The 24,266-nt window shown below is 45.7% G+C and overlaps 1 protein-coding gene across 1 annotated transcript in view; it reads right to left on the bottom strand.

Moving 5' to 3' along the window:
- Positions 1–9,379: 9,379 nt before the first annotated feature.
- Positions 9,380–24,266, bottom strand: part of LOC120914612 (H-2 class II histocompatibility antigen, E-S beta chain-like) — a 103,996-nt gene continuing 89,109 nt past the window's right edge. Inside the window, exon 6 of the mRNA XM_040325295.1 lies at positions 9,380–9,772. Coding sequence (XP_040181229.1) covers positions 9,756–9,772 — 17 coding nt within the window. The 3' untranslated portion in view covers positions 9,380–9,755. The remainder of the gene's footprint in view (positions 9,773–24,266) is intronic.

Genomic DNA, 24,266 nt, shown 5'->3' with positions numbered 1-24,266 from the left:
CTGTATGTTTTCTACAGGGCATGTTAACGATCTGTTAACACATGAGATGGCTGCGTCCACTGCAGGAGTAGCCCATCTTTTGGAAAATTTTTCTTCCATAGGATATAGGACAGAGAACCTTTTAGGTGGTAAGAAGATCTTATCTGGCTTGTTCCAATCTTGGAACAAAATTCCCTCTAATAGAGGATGGATCGGAAACACAGCATTGCTTTGAGGCGCCCTCAGTGAGCCCAAAGCTGAAACCGTCGATACCTGGAGATCTGGTACTGGCAAGTTGAATGTCCTATGGACCAAGTCCGACAATCCTTGAATCCACCAGCTCTCCCTCAGGGAGACTGCCCCAGACTCCTCTGTATCCGGGTCTTCGATCCCTGAACCTACTTGGTCCGTGTCCAAGAGGTCGTCCAATTCCCCTGAGGAAAGGACCTCCTCTTCTGAGGGTCCGCGCTCGGGCGACGGAGATCTATTCCGCTTACTGCCCCGCATAGCTGCGGATATCATTTTTCCCATGCTTTTCTGCATCTCTTTTAAAGAGGTGAGTAATACCTCCTCCGTGACCATCTTAGGGTTGGACTGACCCGCGTCAGCTCCAGCCCCAGATCCCGATGGCCCCAAGGCTCCCTGTAGGGAAAACAGCGGCATACCATGGTACAATACCGAGGTACACCTGCTACCTATTGGTATTTGGAACTATAAAAGTTAATTGTCCAAACACCTGTTTGGGGGATAAAAAAATGCTTCCTCTCCCCTAGATGACTTTTTTTTTTTTTTTTTTTTTTTTTCGTTTTTGTTTCAAATCCAGGAAAGAAAAAACATTCTGTCCCCCTGAGTAGTATTGCAAAGAAAAACTATGAGATGGAAAAGAAACAGCCTATTTCTAGGCTTGACAAAACAGTCCTCTGAAGACTGCAATATCCTTTCTGGCCACTGTGTGTCCTCGGCGCCCCGTGCTGCCGCTCTGGTCTTTCTCCTCAGTTCCAAAGTATTGATGGAACAAACAAGGAAGGGCCGCCCCTTCCTTTAAGCCACTGACCCGCCCTTCCCCCCCAGCAACCTCAAACAGGAAATGCCCCTCCCGACAGGGGGAGGGGGGGGGGATTTTGGGAGGAAGGGACCTCTCTGTTCCAGCAAACTGCAGCCTGGAACCATGAGGAGGCCAGCGTTTTGCCTGCTTGCAGGCTCTGAGGAGGAAGACTGAATGGAGCATCGCCTGGAGGCCTGCAGGTAAGCAAAGCTCTCTGACACACACATATATTTTTATATAACACAGGCCCCACTCAATGCTTTTCCAACACTACAAGGGAGGTCACATCTTATGGGGAATAATACATAGAGAGCCATCCTATCTTTATGATATGTGACTAGTTTGCCAGATGCAGTGCATAACTTTAGGCATGTCCCCTGTGACCCCCCAGAAAAAAACCTGCTAAGAACCAAGTTCCGCAAGTTTTCCCCTCACTTACCTGCTCCATGCCGCAGGACTTTGCCAAGCAAGAGGCCCAATCTTCCCCCATCTCCGTGGGGATGTCTAGACCTTCAGGCCCTGGGTTCCTATGAAGGATCCACTGTCCTGGGCCCATATAGCACCCTGGCAACAGAAAACTTTAGGTACGCAAAGGTTTCTAAGTTCTGGGCCCAGGGTCCAGCTCTCTAAAAAGAAAAGCATTATGGGCTATACCCCAAGGGTTTGGGGTCCGGTTACTGACCACTTTAGCGCTGAGGCTTTTTTGGACAGAACCGGTAGCTCACCTAATCCCAAGGATGCGGAGGCAAGCTAAACCATGACTAACACCTAAGACACTGGCGTAAAAACTGAGGTACTCCTCCTATGGGAGGGGGTTATATAGGGAGGGGCATTTCCTGTTTGAGATTGCCAGTGTCTACACCTGAAGGTACTCCATATAACCCATATAGTAATGAATGCCGCTCTGTGTCCCGTGATGTACGATAAAGAAATTAGCATACATCACTTCCTGCAAATGAGAGTGCACTGGAAGGGCTTTGGGATGTTTGTGTACCCTTGGTTACTCTAATCTTTTATTTACCCTGAATTACAGACTTTTTATATATAATTTTTAATTAACCACTTGCTTACTGGACACTTATAACCCATTCCTGCCCAGACCAATGTCGAGCTTTCAGCGCTATCGTGCTTTGAATGACAATTGCGCGGTCATGCAACACTGTACTGAAATTTTTAGCATTTTTTGTTTCTGTTATAAAATGTAGTAATTTTTCTCCTTCACTGATGTGCACTGTTGTGGCTGAACTGATGGGCATGGATGGGCTGCACTGATGAGGCAGCACAGATGGGCACTGATATGCAGCACAGATAATTAGTGTCCTGATTAACAGTATAAGGCTGCATTCACATCTGAGCGACAGCCGCGATCGGCGGTAGCGGCGTATTTTGCCGCTAATGTGAAACCTTTTTTTTTTTTTTTTCTAAGTCTTCCCATTGCTGTCAATGGGAAAACGCCTATGTCGCTTGAAAAAAAGGGTCCGGGACTTTTTTTCAGGCGACAGGCGTTCGGCGTCTATGAGATGTGAACCATCTCCATAGACAGCAATGGGAATTCTCCCCTCTAGCGGCAGAAGCGTCCGGCGTCGGGCGTTTTGTCGCTCAGATGTGAATGCAGTCTACATGTCCCTTGTCAGGCAACTGTAAACTCTGTTTACAGTATCTCACAAAAGTGAGTACACTCCTCACATTTTTGTAAATATTTTATTGTATCTTTTCTTTTCATGTGACAACACTGAAGAAATTACACTTTTCTACAATGTAAAGCTTTGCTGTCCCCTCAAAATAACACACAGCCATTAACCTCCTTGGCGGTATGATTTTGTCTGATTTTTGCGTCTCAAAGCGGTACAATTGTTTTGCATAGAAATTTGGCGTTTTATATAGGCAGAAAGAACAGTATATATAATATAAAACTGCAGGCAGGGCACTGGACAAAGCAATAGGGACAAATGGGATATGAAATAATTTCATACAGTAATGTAATCTGTAAGATTACAGTGCACTGTATGTTTTATGAATCTTGTCATTTTTGAATTTGCCGCTAGGATCCGTCCCCATGCGTCGAGACACTCGCAGGGAACGGAGCCTGGCGCACAGAGGAATCGGGCAGAGGACACAGCCCATGGGCACAGCGGGGGGACATCACAGGATCCAGGGGACAAGGTAAGTAACCTGCACCAGGATCCTTCAATGCAATCCCGAGTGTGGCTAATGGTACTGAAATTTAACCTCGAGCCACACTCAGAAATATTGCCAGGAAGGTTAATGTCTAAACCGCTGGCAACAAAAGTGAGTACACCCCTAAGTGAAAATGTCCAAATTGGGCCTAAAGTGTCAATATTTTGTGTGGCCACTATTATTTCCAGCACTGCCTTAACCCGCTTGGGCATGGCATTCACCAGAGCTTCACAGGTTGCCACCGGAGTCCTCTTCCCCTCCTCCATGATGACATCACAGAGCTGGTGGATGTTAGAGACCTTGTGCTCCTCCACCTTCCGTTTGAGGATGTCCCACAGATGCATAATAAGGTTTAGGTCTGGAGACATACTTGGCCAGTCCATCACCTTTACCCTCAGCTTATTTAGCAATGCAGTGGTCATCTTGGAGGTGTGTTTGGGGTCGTTAACATGTTGCAATACTGCCCTGCGGCCCAGTCTTCGAAGAAAGGGGATCATGCTCTGCTTCAGTATGTCACAGTACATGTTGGCATTCATGGTTCCCTCAATGACCTGTAGTTCCCCAGTGCCGGCAGCACTCATACAGCCACAGACCATGACACTCCACCACCATTCTTGACTGTAGGCAAGACACACTTGTCTTTGTACTCCTCACCTGGTTGCCGCCACACACACTTGACACCATCTGACACCAAGTTTATCTTGGTCTCATCAGACCACAGGTCTGCTTGTCTTCAGCAAACTGTTTGCAGGTTTTCTTGTGCATCATCTTTAAAAGAGGCTTCTTTCTGGGATGACAGCCATGCAGATTAATTTGATGCAGTGTGCGGCGTATGGTCTGAGCTAGGGCTACAACTAACGATTATTTTCATAATCGATTAGTTGGCTGATTATTGTTTCGATTAATCTGATAATAGCCTTAAAAAAAATGCATTTTTACATTTTTTTGGGCCAATTTGTTGTTGGGCAGATTACAAAACACAAATTGCCGCAAAAACACATTACATGGTTTTCTGCAGCTTCTCCATTGAAGTAAATTGAAACAAAAAAAACAAAATAGCACCGTTTTGCGTTAAAAAGTCCTTGCCCTTTCCAAATATGCAGCAGCTGAAAAAAAATCATGGATGTGAACGTGTCCCATAGGAAAACATCTAAATGAACTTTAGTGTGTTTCTACAAAAAGCACCAAAAAACACACAGAGGTGTGACCCCCGGCCTGAGATGTTTAGTAACATAATGGGGTTAAAAAACAAAACAAAAATAAGTACAAAAAGAGCAAATAATCGCTACTGTAAGGGGTTTATTTTTTTACTGTGGGACAGTGAAAGTAATATTTACAGTAGCGATTTGCTCTTTTAGTACTATAAAGGGCTAATTTTAGTTTTTTTAACCCCATTATGTTACTGGCCGATTAATCGATTATGAAAATTGCAATAGATTAATTTCATAATCAAATTAGTTGTTGATTAATTGATTAGTTGTTTCGGCCCTAGTCTGAGCACTGACAGGCTGACCCCCCCACCCCTTCAACCTCCGCAGCAATGCTGGCAGCACTCATACGTCTATTTCCCAAAGACAACCTCTGGATATGACGCTGAGCACGGGCACCCAACTTCTTTGGTCAACCATGGTGTGGCCATAACTTGTCCTGTTAAACTCCTGTATGGTCTTGGCCACCGTGCTGCAGCTCAGTTTCAGGGTCTTGGCAATCTTCTTACAGCCTAGGCCATGGGTGCTCAACCTGTGGTAGGGTTGCCACCTCATCCCTTTAAAAAGGAACACATCTGAATTACACAGGTTCTGTGGCTGATTAAGGTGGTAATTAAACTCACTTGGTGCCTTATCTGCATTAAATTAGCCTCAGAATCTGTGTAATTCAGATGTGTTCCTTTTTAAAGGGATGAGGTGGCAACCCTAACCTGTGGCCCTCCAGCTGTTGCAGAACTACAAGTCCCATGAGGCATTACAAGCTGCTGACAGGTAAAAGCATGACTCACAAAGGCAGAGGCATGATGGGAGTTGTAGTTCCGCAACAGCTGGAGGGACACAAGTTGAGCACCTATGGCCTAGGCCAGGGATAAGCAATTAGCGGACCTCCAGATGTTGCCAAACTACAAGTCCCATGAGGCATAGGGAGACTCTGACAGCATCAAGCATGACACCCAGAGGCAGAGGCATGATGGGACTTGTAGTTTGGCAACAGCTGGAGGTCCGCTAATTGCTTATCCCCGGCCTAGGCCATCTTTATGTAGAGCAACAATTGTTTTTTGCCATGAGGTACCATGTTGAACTTCCAGTGACCAGTATGAGCGATTGAAAGCGATGACACCAAATTTAACACACCTGCTCCCCATTCACGCCTGAGACCTTGTAACACTTAGGCCCCTTTCACACTGGGGCGGAAGCCGCGGTGGCGGTATAGCGGCGCTATACCGTCGGATTTGCCGCAGGATTCGGCCGAAAGCGGGCTGGTATTAACCCCCGCTAGCGGACGATAAATGGTTAATACCGCCCGCAATGCGCCTTGCGGGCGGTATTGCCGCGGTTTCCCATTGTTTTAAATGGAAAGGAGCGGTGAAGGAGCGGTATACACACCGCTCCAAAGATGCTGCTGACAGGAAAAAAAAATTCTCTCCCGCCAGCGCATCGCCTTAGTGTGAAAACCCTCTGGCTTTCACATTGAGGTTGCTGGGCAGGAGTTTTTCAGGTGGGATAGCAGCGCTATTTTTAGCGCTATACCGCCTGAAAAACTCCTCAGTGTGAAAGGGGTCCAACGAGTCACAAGACACTGGGAGGGAAAATGGCTAATTGGACCCAATTTGGAAATTTTTACTTAGGGGTGCTCACTTTTGTTGCCTGCAGTTTAGAAATTAATGGCTGTGTGTTGAGTTATTTTAAGGGGAGAGCAAATTTCCACCGTTATACAAACTGTACATTCACTACTTTACATTGTAGCAACATTTAATTTCTTCAGTGTTGTCACATGAAAAGATAAAATAAAATATTTAAAAAAATGTGAGGGGTGTTCTCACTTTTGTCAGATACTGTACACTATGATCAGCTGTGATTGGACACAACTGATTATGTGGTAAAGGGTTGCTGTGAAAGGCCGTTTACCACGATCAGTCATCACAGAACGAATTTTCAAAATTCGACGCGGGAACGACGTCCATATTTAACATAGGATACGCCTCATATAGCAGGGGTAACTTTACGCCGGAAAAAGCCCAAAGTAAATGACGTAAAAAAATGCGCCGGGCGGACGTACGTTTCTGAATTGGCATATCTACCTAATTTGCATATTCCTCACGTAAATATACAGAAGCGCCACCTAGCGGCCAGCGTAAATATGCAGCCTAAGATACGACGGTTTAAGACACTTACGCCGGTCGGTTCTTAGGGAAATCTATGCGTAACTGATTCTATGAATCAGGCGCATAGATACGACCCCGCACACTCAGAGTTACGACAGCGTATCCGGAGATACGCCGTCGTAACTGGTATCTGAATCCGGGCCACTGTCTGGAACAATTGTGCAGCTAAATCAGGAGAATGAGTTTGCATCTTGCAAAAACATTCAGCATTGACAATGACCGTCATTTTATCATGACATGTTTCTTTTTAATGCAAGTGACCATAAAAAATAATAAACCAATATTAATTTGATCAGTGTTAAATTAAAATAAAGACTTTCCAAACTGCTAGGCTGTTTATTCAGAACTTTATTGATCCAAACCAAAAGCATTTTATTGAATCTTTACAAAAAAACTGCTTTATGCTCATTTGATTTCTTTAAGCAAGAGTGAAATCAGACTGTAAACTACAAAACACACAACATAAAAATAAACATATGGATGCACCAAGCAGGGTGTGACCTAAACAGAAAATTATTATGCATACAGGCACACCCCACTTTTACACAATGGGGTTTATTTACTAGAGCTGGAAAGGGTCATTTCTGCATAAAAACCAATGACCTCCAGGTTTAATTACCAGGCTTAATTGAACAAGCTGGGGTTAGAAGCTCATTGGTTTATATGGAGAAGTGAACCTGATTTTGCGCTTTCCATCGATAGTAAATAATCCCAATTGTGTACTTAAAAGTGGGGTATGCCTGCCTATTATATTGCCTAAACACAAACAAGGCACCCCAAAAAAATCAGTCCATCAATCCCATAGAGATTTTTGACATTACTTAGGCTACATTCACATGGCAGTTTAGCAATTGCCAGGGCCGCCACTGTCAAGAAACCAGTAGAATAAGCACTAACTAAGTGTGAAACGCGTCGGCTGTTTATGATTCTTGCTGTGTATTTGCAGTGTTTGCTTATGTTCCTTCAATAAAGACAACTCAAGAGTTTGTTGGTGTGCGGTCGTCCATGCGTCTGTTGCCACTTTCCATTGCCTAGTGCATTGCCAGCACCCATATCTACCTGGACTTATCCACGTTTGCATTTGGGATTCCCTTAGAGCGGTGAACCCCACTTCACCAGTAGAATCTTACTGGTGGTTGTAAACGCTGCCTGCACACACTGTGTGAGAACAGTTGCAGCTGACAGTGGTAAGTACCAGATTTGTACTGTGTCCAAGTCTACGGCTGGCGCTGCTGCTGTTCAGCCTCCGCCGACCCCAGATGCAGACAATATGCATCCAAGGTTGGCTTTTCTGCAGACTTTTGGCTGCACACAAACTGGTCGTAGCTAATCAGCTTTTTTTGTAGGCAGCCATAGTACAAAATGTTGCTGTGTCCAAGGGTGGCGTTTAGTCACCTCTGAATGCAGCAAACAAACTGCTGCTAAACTGCCATTTAAATGTAGCCTTAAAGCCCAGTTGAACTCTTTTATAAAATGGCACCCACCATTACAGGATGCACCAAATGATAAGTTTTCAATATTTTCCTTGTCATTTTATTGTATAAATGCCCTAGTGCCATGAAAACAGCCTGCCCCCACCAGTAATCTGCAGCTGAGGACTGCTGCTCTATCTGTATGAAAAGCAGTCTGACACCCCCCTACTGAGTCAGATGGAGAGCTCTACAATGACCAAAGTTCACACTCTGTTGACTGCAGAGCTAACAGTCTGACTCAGCAGAGGGGTGTGTTGGACCACTGCAGTGAGATCCCGATTCTCACAGGCTGTATTCATAGTAGTGTAAATGACAGGTAAGACAATGATAACATGTAATTTGGTGCACCCTGTAATGATGGGTGCCATTTTTTTTTAAATAATTCAATTAGTCTTTATTGATAATCTAGAAAGAACATTTGAAAGAAAAGTAAATGATGTAACAAGCAACATTTAAAAGGCTTAAAGCGGACCTTCACCCTCTTCCTCAAGTTCCTTTTATTCCACCCCTCCTCCCATCCTGCAGAATTATTGGGGTTTTCGTACCTTTTTTTGGTCCCTACTCTTCTTTTATGTCATTCACCTTAGGCAATTGACACGCATCCTGCACGCTGTGCCTTCCGGGAATCAGCCAATCTTAGGCGGCAGAGACACATATGCAAGGGACATGCTGTGGGGCAGAGTATGCCTCCGCCACTTATGATTGGCTATCGGCTTTGACAGCTTCCCAGCGGAAGAGCTCAGGCAGGCTTGGACATGTGCCAGAACATATCTGAACTCATTATTGCTTGTGGAAGATAAAGCTATCCATTTTATTGCAACCCACATGGACACATTTCCATTTTAAAAGTTGACCAAGTCTATAGAATACACACTAATGCCGCGTACACACGACCATTTTTAATGGTCTAGAAAAAACAACGTTTTTTTTTTCAACCCGGCCTTGCCTACACACAATCGTGAAAAAAATGCTCTAGCAAAGCGTAGTGACGTACAACAAGTATGACGGCACTATAAAGGGGAAGTTCCATTCGGATGGCGCCACTCTTGGGGCTGCTTTTGCTGATTTGCACTTTTCAGTCTTCGTTCTTTTTAGTCTGTTACAGCGTGATGAATGTGTCTCCATTACAAACGATAGTTTTACCAGAACGAGCGATCCCGTCTCATAACTTGCTTCTGAGCATCCTAGTTTTTTTCACATTGTTAAAGCCCACACACGACCATTTTTTACGACGTTAAAAACGACAACATTAAAAACGAAGCGAAAATTTAGAGCATGTTCTAAATTTTTAATGCCTGCGAAAAATGCTCTGGGGCCCACACACGATCGTTTTTAATGCCATTAAAAAACAATTACATTTTTTACATCGCGAAAAATGGTTGTGTGTACGCGGCATAAGACTTTACATCCCACTCCCAAGCAGTATTAAAAAGGTTTCCTGAATACACAAAATACCAAAACTAATGCATCTGAATTACAAGTGTTTTTCTGTACAATTCCAAGAGCATTGGCAATGATGGATTTTACACTTAGGCCATGAAAACTCCTTCATCTGTCACTTCCATATACTAAGATCATTTACGTTACAGATTTCTTATTTATTAATTGATTATACGCAAGGCTTTAGATAGCATAGTGGACTGAGACCTCAAACAGGATGGCTTTAGAATTTGTACAGTAAGCAGTTAAAATCGGCAACTTCTCTCCGTTATGTGTGTATGAAATCTGAAAAAGTAATAGAACACAAAATATTGGCATTAGTAAAAAAGTCATAAGAAGAGCAACATATATAGGTGAATGGGTAAATATGAAAGGGGAAACTAAAGCGCTAGCAGTGCCCAAATGTGCAGGGTGGAAAATGAAGTACTAAGAATGATACAATAAACTTAATGCTGCTCAAATCTAAAATTGCAATAACAACAAATGAATAATATGAATAAAGTGATTGATGAGCGCAAAATAGTGGTATAATAAAATAAAATAACAGTGAAACGTCCAATTGGAGAAAATAACACTAATAAAATATGATCTCCAAAGTGATGCAAAAAGTGTAACGAATAGTGCCAAGTAGGCACAATGGATCTACAAAATCCAATGTGTAAATGATACTAATAATGAAGAAATAATAAAAAAATGTGTAAAAAACCAATTGTGACAACAGTTCATATGTGACAGTTCATGAATCACAGGAGTGAATGACAATTCCAAACGGTGACTGTGTATCCAAGCAGAGTGATGAGAGGATCCACATAAGCAGCTGAGCTCACAATGTGCTTACCTCACACACATGCAATGACAGCATGGTATCTCCACAGATGAAATCTGACACGAGAAACGAATCCTCCTCACCTCTCCTATAGTGACACCGACTGGAGGTCTGTGGATGGTAGAGACGGCGTCCTTCTGGTTATGTCTGCAACTCCGGACTTCACCAAAATGGAGGCTCCGTGTGCAAGTGCGCTTAGGATGGTCCCAAAAATAAACGGAAAGAATCTCCAATAGTGATATTGGATAATAGTCAGGCTCTGTCTAGCTGAACCTCTTGTTATTTTACTTTGTGGACGACATTAAATTGGTTTTACAATACTTCACTATTGGAGATTCTTTCCGTTTATTTTTGGGACCATCCTAAGCGCACTTGCACACGGAGCCTCCATTTTGGTGAAGTCCGGAGTTGCAGACATAACCAGAAGGACGCCGTCTCTACCATCCACAGACCTCCAGTCGGTGTCACTATAGGAGAGGTGAGGAGGATTCGTTTCTCGTGTCAGATTTCATCTGTGGAGATACCATGCTGTCATTGCATGTGTGTGAGGTAAGCACATTGTGAGCTCAGCTGCTTATGTGGATCCTCTCATCACTCTGCTTGGATACACAGTCACCGTTTGGAATTGTCATTCACTCCTGTGATTCATGAACTGTCACATATGAACTGTTGTCACAATTGGTTTTTTACACATTTTTTTATTATTTCTTCATTATTAGTATCATTTACACATTGGATTTTGTAGATCCATTGTGCCTACTTGGCACTATTCGTTACACTTTTTGCATCACTTTGGAGATCATATTTTATTAGTGTTATTTTCTCCAATTGGACGTTTCACTGTTATTTTATTTTATTATACCACTATTTTGCGCTCATCAATCACTTTATTCATATATAGGTGAATATATAATCCAGCAGTGATAAATGACCAGTTTCATGTCACAAAGGTGTAGGTTGCAGTCGTGGCTGTCTATTTTATAGTGAACCTGAACTTTAAAAAGTGATGATTTTCTATTTTAATAGAAAGATACAGAAATGTTAACTGAGCCTAAGTAGTGCGCTGAAAATGTACCCTTTGCCTTGAATTCCTTCTAAGAAATAGCAATGCACCGTCCATGCCTAGGTTCTTCTGTAACTGGAGCTTCATTGCTGTATATCTGCAGTGTGAGATCATCTGCACTGCTGCCTCTGACTGTTATTCTCAGGAGATTTGGAGCGATACTTGGTGATGTCATTACTGTGTTGCTCACTGTTCTCCTTGCTGGAGAGGAATCTGTACCTGAGGACCTACAGTGCAAGGATCTGCCACCTTCATTCATTCTGTAGATCTGCGATTCCTCAACCCCTCCTGTTGCTTTTTGAATATTTCGCCAGCAGTTATTTGATTACCAGTCAGGGGGACTACTCTGACATTAAGAAGCAAAGCTCTGCTCCTCTATCAAGATGGCCCCCTCCACACAGAGTGACAGCGCAGAACAAGACCCGATAAGTCAATAATGGTGAAAAGATCAGCTGCAGGGAGACCACAGGCAACTGTAGCAACTAGTCCTTTGTTTGCCTCTTTTGGGTACAGCTTCCATAATATAGGTCCTCCTTAACACTAGATTTGCTTTAAAGTGGTTGTAAACCCCACTTTTTGACTTTTACCTACAGGTAAGCCTTATTATAGGCTTAACTGTAGGTAAAAGTCAAAATGTGGGGTTTTCAACCACTTTAAAGCAAATCTAGTGTTAAGGAGGACCTATATTATGGAAGCTGTACCGGTATAAAGAATATCTCCTAAACCTGTACGGTACTGAGATATTCCCCTCGCAATGCGCCGCTGATTGCAGCGACGCATGCGCAGGGGGGATCCCGCCGGCCCTTGCCGGAATGAAATCTCCCGCGCGCATGTGCGGGAGTGACGACATCGCCGCTCCAGCCAATCACAGCGCTGGAGCGGCAATACCCGGAAGACACGCCGAGTCAAGATGACATCTCGCTCGGCGTGGACCAGGTAAGTTCCCTTCTCCTTGTTCCGAGGTAGGCATTTCATAATGAGCTAGTATACGGTGCATACTAGCTCTATATGGCTTTTGCCTTGCAGGTGTAAAAAAAAAAAAATTGTATATGCGGGTTTACAACCGCTTTAATAGCAGATTATTGTGGATTGGGTAATGATGAAAGAAAGTCCTGGCCTGAGGTATAAATTCTCCAAATGTCTAATTTTGCGTCACACCTAGGCCGCTTACAGGATATGGTTTCTTCTATTTTTTAAGGGCCTAGTCCTCAAATGTCCAGCCGATGGAACAAGAAGATAAAAAGCTGGTGCAACAAACAAAATAACAAGCATACAGCATATATAGTATATAATATACAGTATATATAAAATTATATACTATATATTAGTATACAGCCCTGTCGATAGTAACAGTTCTTATCGGTGGGCACGTGGATAGATGGGACTAAGACAGATAAGCTACAGTGGGGTAACACTACTATGAGAAAAGGGAGAGGGGAGGGGGAAAGTCCATAAGTCCAATGAGAAACGGAGGCAGCTGTCCTCAGAGAAAAGCCAAATCTGTGAATGCAATGGAGGGAAGAGAAACAGGAAGCGCCAACCTAAATGTACTGGTAGTAATTGAATGCACAGTTTATTATAAAGGTTTAAAAACACTCTTATTTCTTAAATGGATATCATTTCTGTATGATAGACCAGTGGCGGCAATTCGTCTGAATGGCGAAGTGTCGGACGCCTTTCCGGTATCCAGAGGCACCAGGCAGGGCTGTCCCCTGTCACCGGGCCCGTTTGCCCTGGTGATGGAACCCCTGGCGATTGCGTTGAGATCTTCGCCCCTAATCCAGGGTATCAGGGTGGGCACTTTGACTGAGTCGGTGACTCTTTATGCGGACGACCTGGTTCTGTTTCTTGGGGATACTGGTCCTTCTTTACATGCCGCACTGTCACTGATGGGCAAATTTACTGAGGTATCCGGTCTCAAAGTTAACTGGACCAAATCCAAAATCCTCCCACTCCGTTCCCATGTGTCCCCTGGCGGGGCCGACCCCTCAAACCCCCTACAGTGGGTGACCCAGATTAGGTACTTGGGGTTGCAGATTACGAACTCCGTGTCGAACTTTATTGACCTTAATGTGTCCCCATTGCTGAATGTCGTCTCCAAGAAATTGAACTCCTGGAAAAATCTCCCCCTGTCCCTCATAGGTAGGGTTAATCTTATTAAAATGAAGATCCTTCCTCTCCTGCTTTATACACTCAGGAACGCCCCGGTGTGGATACCGAAGTCGGTTTTTAGGGCTATAGATGGTATGATCTCCTCCTTCTTGTGGCAGGGTAGTTCACCCTGCCTTAAGTTGACCATCCTTCAACAGCCATGGGGGGAGGGGGGCCTGGTGGTGTCCAATTTTTCTAAATATTTCTTGGCCGGCCAGTTGACGGTAGCACACCGTTGGCTGACTTCTGCTCCGGATGATGCTGCGGTGTCGCTGGAAGCTGCCTGCGTGGGCTCCTATGAGGCACTCTCCCGGTTAGTCTACAGGGGCCCGAGGGCCCCGTACCCCTTAACGCCTTCCATGAGGTCAGTGATCAGAGCATGGGTCGTGGCACAAGCATTGAGACCCACTGATCGTGCTACCTTCTCCCCTCATGTGCCCCTATGGAGAAACCCCAACTTGGTCCACTTTTTGGACTACCCGGACCTGGTGGTATGGACGGCCTATGGGATTAAGACCTTAAGCCACGTTGTAGTGAATGGTACCCTGAGGACGTTTGATGACTTGAAAACGCGATATGACCTACCTAATACTAATTTTTTTTATATACCTACAATTGCGCCATGCGTTTTTAGGCCCAGTTCGGAGGGAATCCTTTGGTTCTGGAGTCTGGGGACCTGGAATCACTGGCTCGTAGTGAATCACTTCCCAAGGAGGTTTCCAGCCTCTATAAAGACCCTTTTCCTGAGACTACCGGGTTGCTGTCGCCTTGTAGGCGTGCTTGGGACTCGGTGACCGCGGGATTGGACAGGGACGACTGGGATGATGTCTGGGGGGCGGCTTTCCAGGGCTTAGTCTCTACAAGAGACAGACTTATACACTACAAGTTCCTACATAGGGTGTACCTGACTCCTGCCAGACTGGCTAGAATGTTCAGGGGTCAGGGATTGGCTTGCTGGCGGTGCTCCATGCCTACTGCCGATTTTATGCATGTTTTTTGGGAATGCCCCCAGATTCAGGCATACTGGCAGGCAGTGGTGGATTGCATCCGGTCGGTCACTACTATTTTGATCCCGATGACTGTGGAGGTGTGTTTGCTACTTTTGGTTGCACCCCTAGCTACGACTAGGGCTATAAGGACTCTTCTCATTCTTGTGCTCTTCTATGCTAAGAAACAAATTATTCTTTCTTGGAAAAGTTCCTCTGCTCCGACGGTGACAGCCTGGAAGGTATTAGTCAACAAAGCCATCCCATTTTACAAAGCCACATACTTGAGTAGAGGGGCATTGACCAAGTTCGATAAGGTGTGGGGGGGTTGGATGGCCTCCACAGATACGGTGTCAGACTAAGCTACTTTGATGGAGAAGTTTAGTGTCTAGCAGCTACAGTGATTGGGGAATCCTGAAGAAGGGAATTGTGGAGAAATATGATCCACACGCATAGGGGTGACAGTTCAAGTTTGTGGAGGATCTTGGGGTAAGCTATTGCTATGGATGGGCTCCTTAGGAGGGAATGGGGCCATACATCATTTGATTTGGCACTGAAGCTGGGTGTAGGCGGAAGAGTCTTATGTATATTATATGGGGGGGATCGGTTGTGCTCTGACCCATATCTCATTTCTATCCATCCTAGCCCGTTCAGCGAACGCTGACGGGGTTTAATGCGAGCATTTCTGTCCCCCCATTCCTTCTCCCCCCCCCTTTTTTTTTTCCTTCCCTTTAGTTTTGTCTTGTTCTGGTTTTGTACACCGGTCTCTGTGTTTTAACCGGTCAATGTTGGTCACGTATGTGGCCTGTTATTGTATACGTGTTTTGAAAACTCAATAAAAAATTATTTTACAAAAAAAATAAAAACACTCTTAAAGAAAAGTTAAAATAAGGCTCATTTGGTGCTTAGTTAGGCTCCTCGGGTGCATCTCACAGACATTGCGCTGTAGCAGCAGGTGTTGTTAGTGCTGTGTGCGGGCTGTGGGAAGAACCACTGTGAACCGCAGGAGCAGATGTGACGTCACAGGAGACGGAGAGGCTGCACTGGATAGGATGGGTACAGTTGTTCTTCCTTGATCCAAGGAGATAACATTTCACAATGTTATGAATGCAAGTTTAACCAAGAAGTGTTTACTTGGTAGAAAAAAAAATTAAACAGTTAAACAACAACGGTTGTCTTTATTGTAAAACAGATAAAAAATCTGGAGGGAGGGAGCAGAATACATTTTGGCCTAAATTAATGAAAATACTGGTGTTTCTTTTAAGATTTTTCGGTCAAATACCACCAAAAAGTAAGCTCTATTTGTGTGATAAAAAGAATATAAAATGTCATTTGGGTACAGTGTTGCATGAGCGCGCAATTGCCAGTTAAAGTAGTGCAGTGCTGAATAGCAAAAAAAGGCCCTGGTTATGAAGGGGGTAAAACCTACTGGTGGTTAAAGATTAAAGAGGAACTTTAGTTAAATTTGATAAATTTCAGATAAATAACAAGCAGCATGTAAAAATGTCTGTAATTTGATTTCTCCACTTCATTTCTAAAAATCTGCTTTTGATACAATGAAACATTTTGTTAACTGAGAGCAGCTGAAGCCAGCACCCTTTTACTTTCTGGTAATTCTGCCACTTACCCACTCTTGGTAAAGGCAAATCACATGCATGCCTAGTATGGCAGCAGGGGCCCTTCATGCATTGTACAACAGAGGGAGCTGTATGGCAGCAGGGGCCGTGCATGCATAGTACAACCGAGGGGAATGTATGGCAGCAGGGGCCTTGCATGCATAGTACAACAGAGGGGAATGTATGGCAGGAGGGACAGTGTATGCATAGTACAACAGAGGGGAATATATGGCAGGCGGGACAGTGTATGCATAGTACAACCGAGGGGAATGTATGGCAGGCGGGACAGTGTATGCATAGTACAACCGAGGGGAATGTATGGCAGGAGGGACAGTGTATGCATAGTACAACCGAGGGGAATGTATGGCAGGAGGGACAGTGTATGCATAGTACAACCGAGGGGAATGTATGGCAGGAGGGACAGTGTATGCATAGTACAACCGAGGGGAATGTATGGCAGGAGGGACAGTGTATGCATAGTACAACCGAGGAGAATGTATGGCAGCAGGGGCCTTGCATGCATAGTACAACCAAGGGGAATGTATGGCAGGAGGGACAGTGTATGCATAGTACAACCGAGGGGAATGTATGGCAGGAGGGACAGTGTATGCATAGTACAACCGAGGGGAATGTATGGCAGCAGGGGCCTTGCATGCATAGTACAACAGAGGGGAATGTATGGCAGGAGGGACAGTGTATGCATAGTACAACCGAGGGGAATGTATGGCAGGAGGGACAGTGTATGCATAGTACAACCGAGGGGAATGTATGGCAGGAGGGACAGTGTATGCATAGTACAACAGAGGGGGATGTATGGCAGCAGGGGCCGTGCGTGCATGCATATAGTGTCCTGAAAAAGTATTCATATTCCTTTACATTTTCCACATTTTGTAATGTTACAACCAAAATCATAAATGTATATTATTAGGATTTTATGTGATAGACCAACACAAAGAGGCACATAATTGTGAAGTGGAAGTAAAATTATAAATGATTTTCAATTTTGTTTACAAATAAATGTGTGAAAAGTGTGGGGGGTACATTTGTATGGCGCCCCCCGGAGTCAATACTTTGTAGAACCTCCTTTCTCTGCAATTACAGCTGCAAGTCTTTTTGGGGGTGTCTCTACCAGCTTTGCACATCTAGAGAGGGACATTTCTGCCCATTCTTCTTTGCAAAATATCTCAAGCTCAGTCAGATTGGATTGAGAATGTCTGTGAACAGCAATTTTCAAGTCTTGCCACAGATTCTCAATTGGATTTAGGTCTGGACTTTGACATTATAACACATGAATATGCTTTGATCTAAACCATTCCATTGTAGCTCTGGCTGTATGTTTAGGGTCGTTGTCCTGCTGGAAGGTGAACCTCCACCCCAGTCTCAAGTCTTTTGCAGACTCTTATGCCCTGTACACACGATCAGTTTGTCTGATAATAACAGTCTGATGGTGTGTGGGCCCCATCGTTTTTTTTCCCAACGGTGAAAAAAAAAAAGAACCCGTTTTAAAATGTTCTGATGGTTAAAAAAACGATAGAAAAAAACGATCGTTTGTGGGGAAATCCATCAGTCAAAAATCCACGCATGCTCAGAATCAAGTCGACGCATGCTCGAAAGCATTGAACTTCATTTTTCTCAGCACGTCGTAGTGTTTTACGTCACACGATCTGGATTTTTAACTGATGGTGTGTAGGCAAGACGGATGAAAGTCAGTTTCATCGGATATCTGATGAAAAAATCCATCGGTCCGTTTTCATCGGATGAACCGATCGCGTGTACGTGGCATAACAGGTTTTCTTCTACGATTTCCCTGTTTTTGGCTTTATATATCTTCCCATCTAACTCTGACCAGCTTCCCTGTTTCTGCTGTCACCACCATGTTTCCAGGTGGGGACTGTGTGTTCAGGGTGATGTGCAGTGCATGCATAGTACAACAGAGGGGAATGTAAGGCAGCAGGGGCTTACGGTCCTACAGCCACACATATGCAATTTGAACACAGCACTGTGTGTGCGCAGTAAGATTTGAACTTCCTCATCTGTCTCTGCACCTTTCCGCCTTCTTTCAGCTGCCCTCCAGCCATTTTACAACCCCCCTCCAGTTCTCTGCTCGTTAAATCTCATGTTATGAAAGAAAAAGAGATTTTTAATACAGCTTACCTGTAAAATCTTTTTCTTGGAGTACATCACGGGACACAGAGCGGCATTCATTACTATATGGGTTATATGGAGTACCTTCAGGTGTAGACACTGGCAATCTTCAAACAGGAAATGCCCCTCCCTATATAACCCCCTCCCATAGGAGGAGTACCTCAGTTTTGTAGCAAGCAGTATGCCTCCCAAAATGGTCCTCAAAAGAGGGGTGGGAGCTCTGTGTCCCGTGATGTACTCCAAGAAAAAGATTTTACAGGTAAGCTGTATTAAAAATCTCTTTTTCTTTATCGTTACATCACGGGACACAGAGCGGCATTCATTACTATATGGGATGTCCCAAAGCAATGCTTACAATGAGGGGAGGGAGAACATCTCCAAGACAAAAGGATTTAATTTAGAGATATACTCAAATCATAATAAATCCAACTTAGTTGAGAAAAATAATCTTAAATTTTAAATTTAACTCAAAAAAAGAGGAGCCCCCGGAATCCGAGGGTCTCAAACTGCAGCCTGCAGCACTGCCTGCCCGAAGGCAGTATCAGTATTCCTTCTTACGTCCAACTTGTAGAATTTTGTAAATGTGTGGACAGAAGACCAGGTTGCCGCCTTGCAAACTTGAGCCATAGAGATCTGGTGGTGTGCTGCCCAGGAGGCACCCATGGCTCTAGTAGAATGAGCCTTTAATGATACTGGAGGAGGCAACCCTTTCAAGCCGTAGGCCTGAGTGATCAATTGCTTAATCCACCTAGAAATGGTGGACTTTGCAGCTGCCTGCCCCTTCTTGGGCCCATCCGGTAGAATAAACAGCACATCTGTTTTCCGGATCTTCTCTGTAGCCTTAAGATAGGCCTTCATGGCCCTGACAATATCCAAGGTATGCAGCAACCCTTCCTTTCTGGAAGTAGGTTTAGGGAAGAAGGATGGTAATACCAAATCCTGGTTTAAATGAAAACTGGATATGACCTTCGGTAAGAAGGATGGATGAGGGCGGAGAACGACCTTGTCCTTATGAAATATAAGATATGGTTCCTTACAGGATAAGGCTGCCAGTTCCGAAACTCTCCTTGCGGAAACTATGGCAACCAAAAATACCAACTTCCTTGTCAGTAGAACCAAAGGAACTTCAGCCAACGGCTCAAACGGTTGTTTCTGTAAACTCGACAGAACAAGATTTAAATCCCACGGACAAAGCGGGGATTTAACTGGAGGTTTAATACGTAAGACCCCTTGAAGGAAGGTCTTAACCAGCGAGTGGGTGGCCAGCGGCCGCTGAAACCACACTGACAGGGCAGAAATCTGTCCTTTGATTGTGCTTAATGCCAATCCTTTATCCACTCCTAGCTGGAGAAAACTTAAAACTCTATCTATGGTGAACTTGCGAGGAAGCCATAGCTTGGACTCGCACCAGCCTACATAGGCCTTCCAGACCCTGTGATAAATCACCCTAGAGACCGGTTTCCTGGCTCTGATTAGGGTAGAGATTACCTTCTGAGACAGACCTCTACCCCTGAGAATCAAGGATTCAGCTTCCAGGCCGTCAAATTTAGATGCCGTAAGGCAGGGTGGAGGATCGGACCTTGCGATAGCAGGTCTGGCCTTAGAGGCAGAGTCCAAGGGTTTCCCACTACCATCCTTAGGATTAGTGAGTACCAAGCCCTTCTGGGCCATGCTGGAGCTACCAGGATGACTGGTATGTGCTCCACCCTGATCCTGCGCAGCAGGCGGGGTAGTAACTGGAGCGGGGGAAACGCATAAAGAAGCTTGAACTGATGCCAAGGGCAAACCAGAGCATCGGTTCCGCAGGCCATCGGATCCCTTGAGCGGGACATGAACCTGTCTAGCTTCTTGTTGAGTCTCGATGCCATGATATCCACGTCCGGCACTCCCCATCTTTGGCAGAGTGCTTGAAAGACTTGTGGATGCAGAGACCATTCCCCCGGCCATAGAGTCTGGCGGCTTAAGAAGTCCGCCTGAAAGTTGTCCACTCCGGGAATGAATATTGCCGATATGCAGGGCACATGAGCCTCTGCCCATAGGAGAATCAAGCTCACTTCTCTCTGAGCGGCCTGACTCCTGGTTCCCCCTTGGTGATTTATGTATGCCACTGCCGTGGCATTGTCTGATTGAATTCTCACCGGGAACCCCTGCAATTTCGACGTCCAAGCCCTGAGGGCTAGTCGAACAGCTCTGAGCTCCAAGATGTTGATGGGTAAAAGCTTCTCTGGCTTTGCCCAAATACCTTGGCGAGTGGAACCATCCACAATCGCTCCCCAGCCCGTCAGGCTGGCGTCTGTGGTCACTATCTTCCAAGCCACTGGGCTGAAAGACTTTCCCTTCAGTAGATTCTGAGGGTCTAACCACCAACACAGACTTTGCCGGACTCTTGATGAGAGTGGCAACGGGATATCCAAGGCCTGTGGCCTTCGGCTCCATGCTGACAGGATGGCTGCCTGCAGGATGCGAGTGTGGCTCTGGGCGTATGGCACCGCCTCGAAAGTAGCCACCATCTTGCCTAGTAGTCTCATACATAGGCGAATAGTCGGTTCTTTCTTGCTTAGAACCAGTAGGATTAATTCCTTGATGGCTTTGACCTTCCTCAGAGGTAGGAACACCCTTTGTTGTTCCGTGTCTAATCTCATGCCGAGATATTCCAACTGCCTTGTGGGCTGGAATGCTGACTTTTCTCGATTTAGGACCCAGCCGAACCTCTCGAGGTATTGGACCGTGAGGGCCACTGCTCGTTCCAAGCCGGGAGACGAGTGGTCTATGACTAGGAGGTCGTCCAGGTATGCTAGGATCGTGACCCCTTGGATCCTTAGCTTGGCTAGGATTGGAGCTAGAACCTTCGTGAACACCCGGGGGGCCGTAGCCAACCCGAAGGGAAGCGCCACGAATTGGAAATGACGCGAAGCCACCATAAAGCGTAGATATCTTTGATGTGGCTGATAAATTGGAACATGAAGGTAGGCATCCTTTATGTCTATGGACGCCATGAAGTCGTCCCTTTGGAGTGTGGCAGCTGCTGACCGCACGGATTCCATCCGAAAAGAGCGGACTTTTAAGTATGCATTTACCATCTTTAGGTCCAAAATTGGCCTGACATCTCCATTGGGCTTTGGGATGATGAATAGGTTGGAGTAGAAACCCAGCCCCTGTTCCAGGACTGGTACCTCTACTATTACTTCCTGGGAAAGTAGTTGATCTAGAGCCGATCTTAATGCGGCTCCTTTCTCCAGATCGTTTGGAATCCTCGACTCCTGGAAATGAGGAGGAGGAAACCTTAGGAATTCTAGCTTGTAGCCTGTGGCCACGGAAGACCGTACCCACTCGTCGGGAATGCTGGCTTCCCAAATCTCCGAAAAGAGTCGCAGCCTTCCCCCCACCTTCGTGGGTGGGGGCGCCCCTTCATGAGGTAGACTTGGGGGCTGGTTTTGCTGGCTTGCGAAACCACTGTCTCTTGCCCCTACCAGCCTGTCCTTGTGATCTGCTGTTGAAGCCGAAGTTTGTTCTTGCAGGAGGCCGTCGATACTGCTTGGCATTAGAGGGCCCCTGCCCAGGGGAGGACTGTCGTTTAAACGCAGGTCCCTGAACCTTCTTCTTAGTTGGCAAGAGAGTACTCTTGCCGCTTGAAATGGTCTGAATGTATTTATCTAGGTCCTCTCCGAAGAGCCGTCCTCCATGGAAGGGAAACCCTGCCAGGAGCTTCTTGCATGGGGGCTCTGCCTCCCAGCTTTTTAACCATAAGAGTCTTCTCATATGGATAAGGGATAATGATAAACGTGACGCTTGTTGGATAGAATCCTTGATTGCGTCTACCGTAAAACATATGGCCTTAGGGACATCCGAGAATTCTTCTGCCTGCTCGGCAGGAATAAGTTCAAGCATCTGCTTGAATTGATCCGATAAAGCTTGAGCGACTCCAATCGCAGCCACGGCTGGCTGTACTACTGCCCCTGCAGAAGTGAAGGAGTTCTTAAGTAGGGCTTCCAAGCGTCTATCAACTGGATCCTTGAAAACCTGTACGTTTTCTACAGGACATGTTAACGATTTGTTAACACATGAGATGGCTGCGTCTACAGCAGGAGAAGCCCATCTCTTGGAAAACTTTTCTTCCATAGGATATAAAACAGAAAATCTTTTAGGTGGAAAGAAAACCTTGTCTGGTTTGTTCCACTCTTGGAACAAGACTCCCTCCAGTAGAGGATGGATTGGAAACACAGCACTGCTTTGAGGCGCCCTCAGTGAGCCCAAAGCTGAAACCGTCGATACCTGGAGATCTGGTACAGGCAGGTTGAATGCCCTGTGGACCAAGTCCGTCAAGCCTTGGATCCACCAGCTCTCCCTCAGGGAGGCTGCCACAGACTCCTCTGTATCTGGATCTTCGATCCCTGAACCTACTTGGTCCTTGTCCAAGAGGTTGTCCAATTCCCCAGAGGAAAGGACCTCCTCTTCCGAGGGTCCGCGCACGGGTGACGGAGATCTATTCCGTTTACTACCCCGCATGGCTGCGGCTATCATTTCTCCCATGCTTCTCCGCATGTCTTTTAAAGAGGTGAGTAATACCTCCTCCGTGACCACCTTAGGGTTGGGTTGACTCGCGTCAGCTCTAGCCCCAGACCCCGATGGCCCAAAGGCTCCCTGTGGGGAAAGCAGCGGCATAGCTCTATCCGAGACCTCAGATTCTGCGGGGGAATCCCCACCTTTTGTACCCTCTGATTTTGATGCCATGGTACAATACCGAGGTACACCTGCTACTTATTGGTACCTGGGACTTATAAATAGTTAAATGCCCAAACACCTGTTTGGGGGAAAAAAATGTTTCCTCTACCCCAGATGACACTTTTTTTTTTTTTTTTTTTTTCAAAGAAAAACTTTTCTTTTTTTTTTTTTTTTCAATCTAGGCAAGAAAAAACATTCTATCCCCCTGAGTAGTATTGCCAAAGAAAAGACTATGAGATGGAAAAGAAAACCAGCCTATTCCTAGGCTAACCACAATCTTCTGAAGACTGTAGTATTCTTTCTGGCCACTGTGTGTCCTCAGCGCCCCGTGCTTTACTCCAGTCCTTCCTCCCTTAAGCCAGAGAATGAATGAGCTGTGGCATCTAAGGAAGGGCCGCCCCTTCCTTTAAACCACTGACCCGCCCTTCCCCCCCAGCTAAAACGGCGCCAAATGCGTCTATAACACGTGCACGCGCACCGCGCGCGCGCCCGTTGACGGGGGGGGGGGTTGGGAGGAAGGGCCTCTCTGTTCCTGCAGCCGCAGGCCTGGAACACACGAGGAGGTCAGCGTTTTGCCTGCCTTGCAGGCATGAGGGAGAGGACTGGATAGAGCATCGCCTGGAGGCTTGCAGGTAAGCATAGCTCTCTGACACACACATACATTTGTATATACAAGGCCCCACTCACAGCTTTTCCAACACTACCAGGGAGGTCACTTCTTAAGGGGAAATATAACATATAGAGCCATCCTATCTTCATGATATGTGACTGGTTTGCCAGATGCAATGCATAACCTTAGGCATGTCCCCTGTGACCTCCCAGAAAAAACTTGCTAAGAGCCAAGCCCCGCAGGTTTTTCCCCTTACTTACCTGCTCCATGCCGCAGGACTTTGCCAAGCAAGAGGTCCAATCTTCCCCCATCTCCGTGGGGATGTCTAGACCTTCAGGCCCTGGGAACCTTCTTCTTTCATGAAGGATCCACTGTCCTGGGCCCATACAGCACCCTGGCAAACAGAAACATTAGGCGCCCCAAAGGTTTTCTAAGTTCTGGGCCCAGGGTCCAGCTCTCTTAAAAAGAAAGCATTATGGGCTATACCCCAAGGGTTTGGGGTCCGGTTACTGACCACTTTAGCGCGCAGGCTTTTTTGGACAGAACCGGTAGCTCACCTAATCCCAAGGATGCGGAGGCAAGCTAAACCATGACTAACACCTAAGACACTGGCGTAAAAAAACTGAGGTACTCCTCCTATGGGAGGGGGTTATATAGGGA

This window comes from Rana temporaria, chromosome 9 (assembly GCF_905171775.1).
Source record: "Rana temporaria chromosome 9, aRanTem1.1, whole genome shotgun sequence".
In the NCBI taxonomy this organism is placed as follows: Eukaryota; Metazoa; Chordata; class Amphibia; order Anura; family Ranidae; genus Rana; species Rana temporaria.
This window is presented reverse-complemented; position numbering and strand designations above follow the sequence as displayed.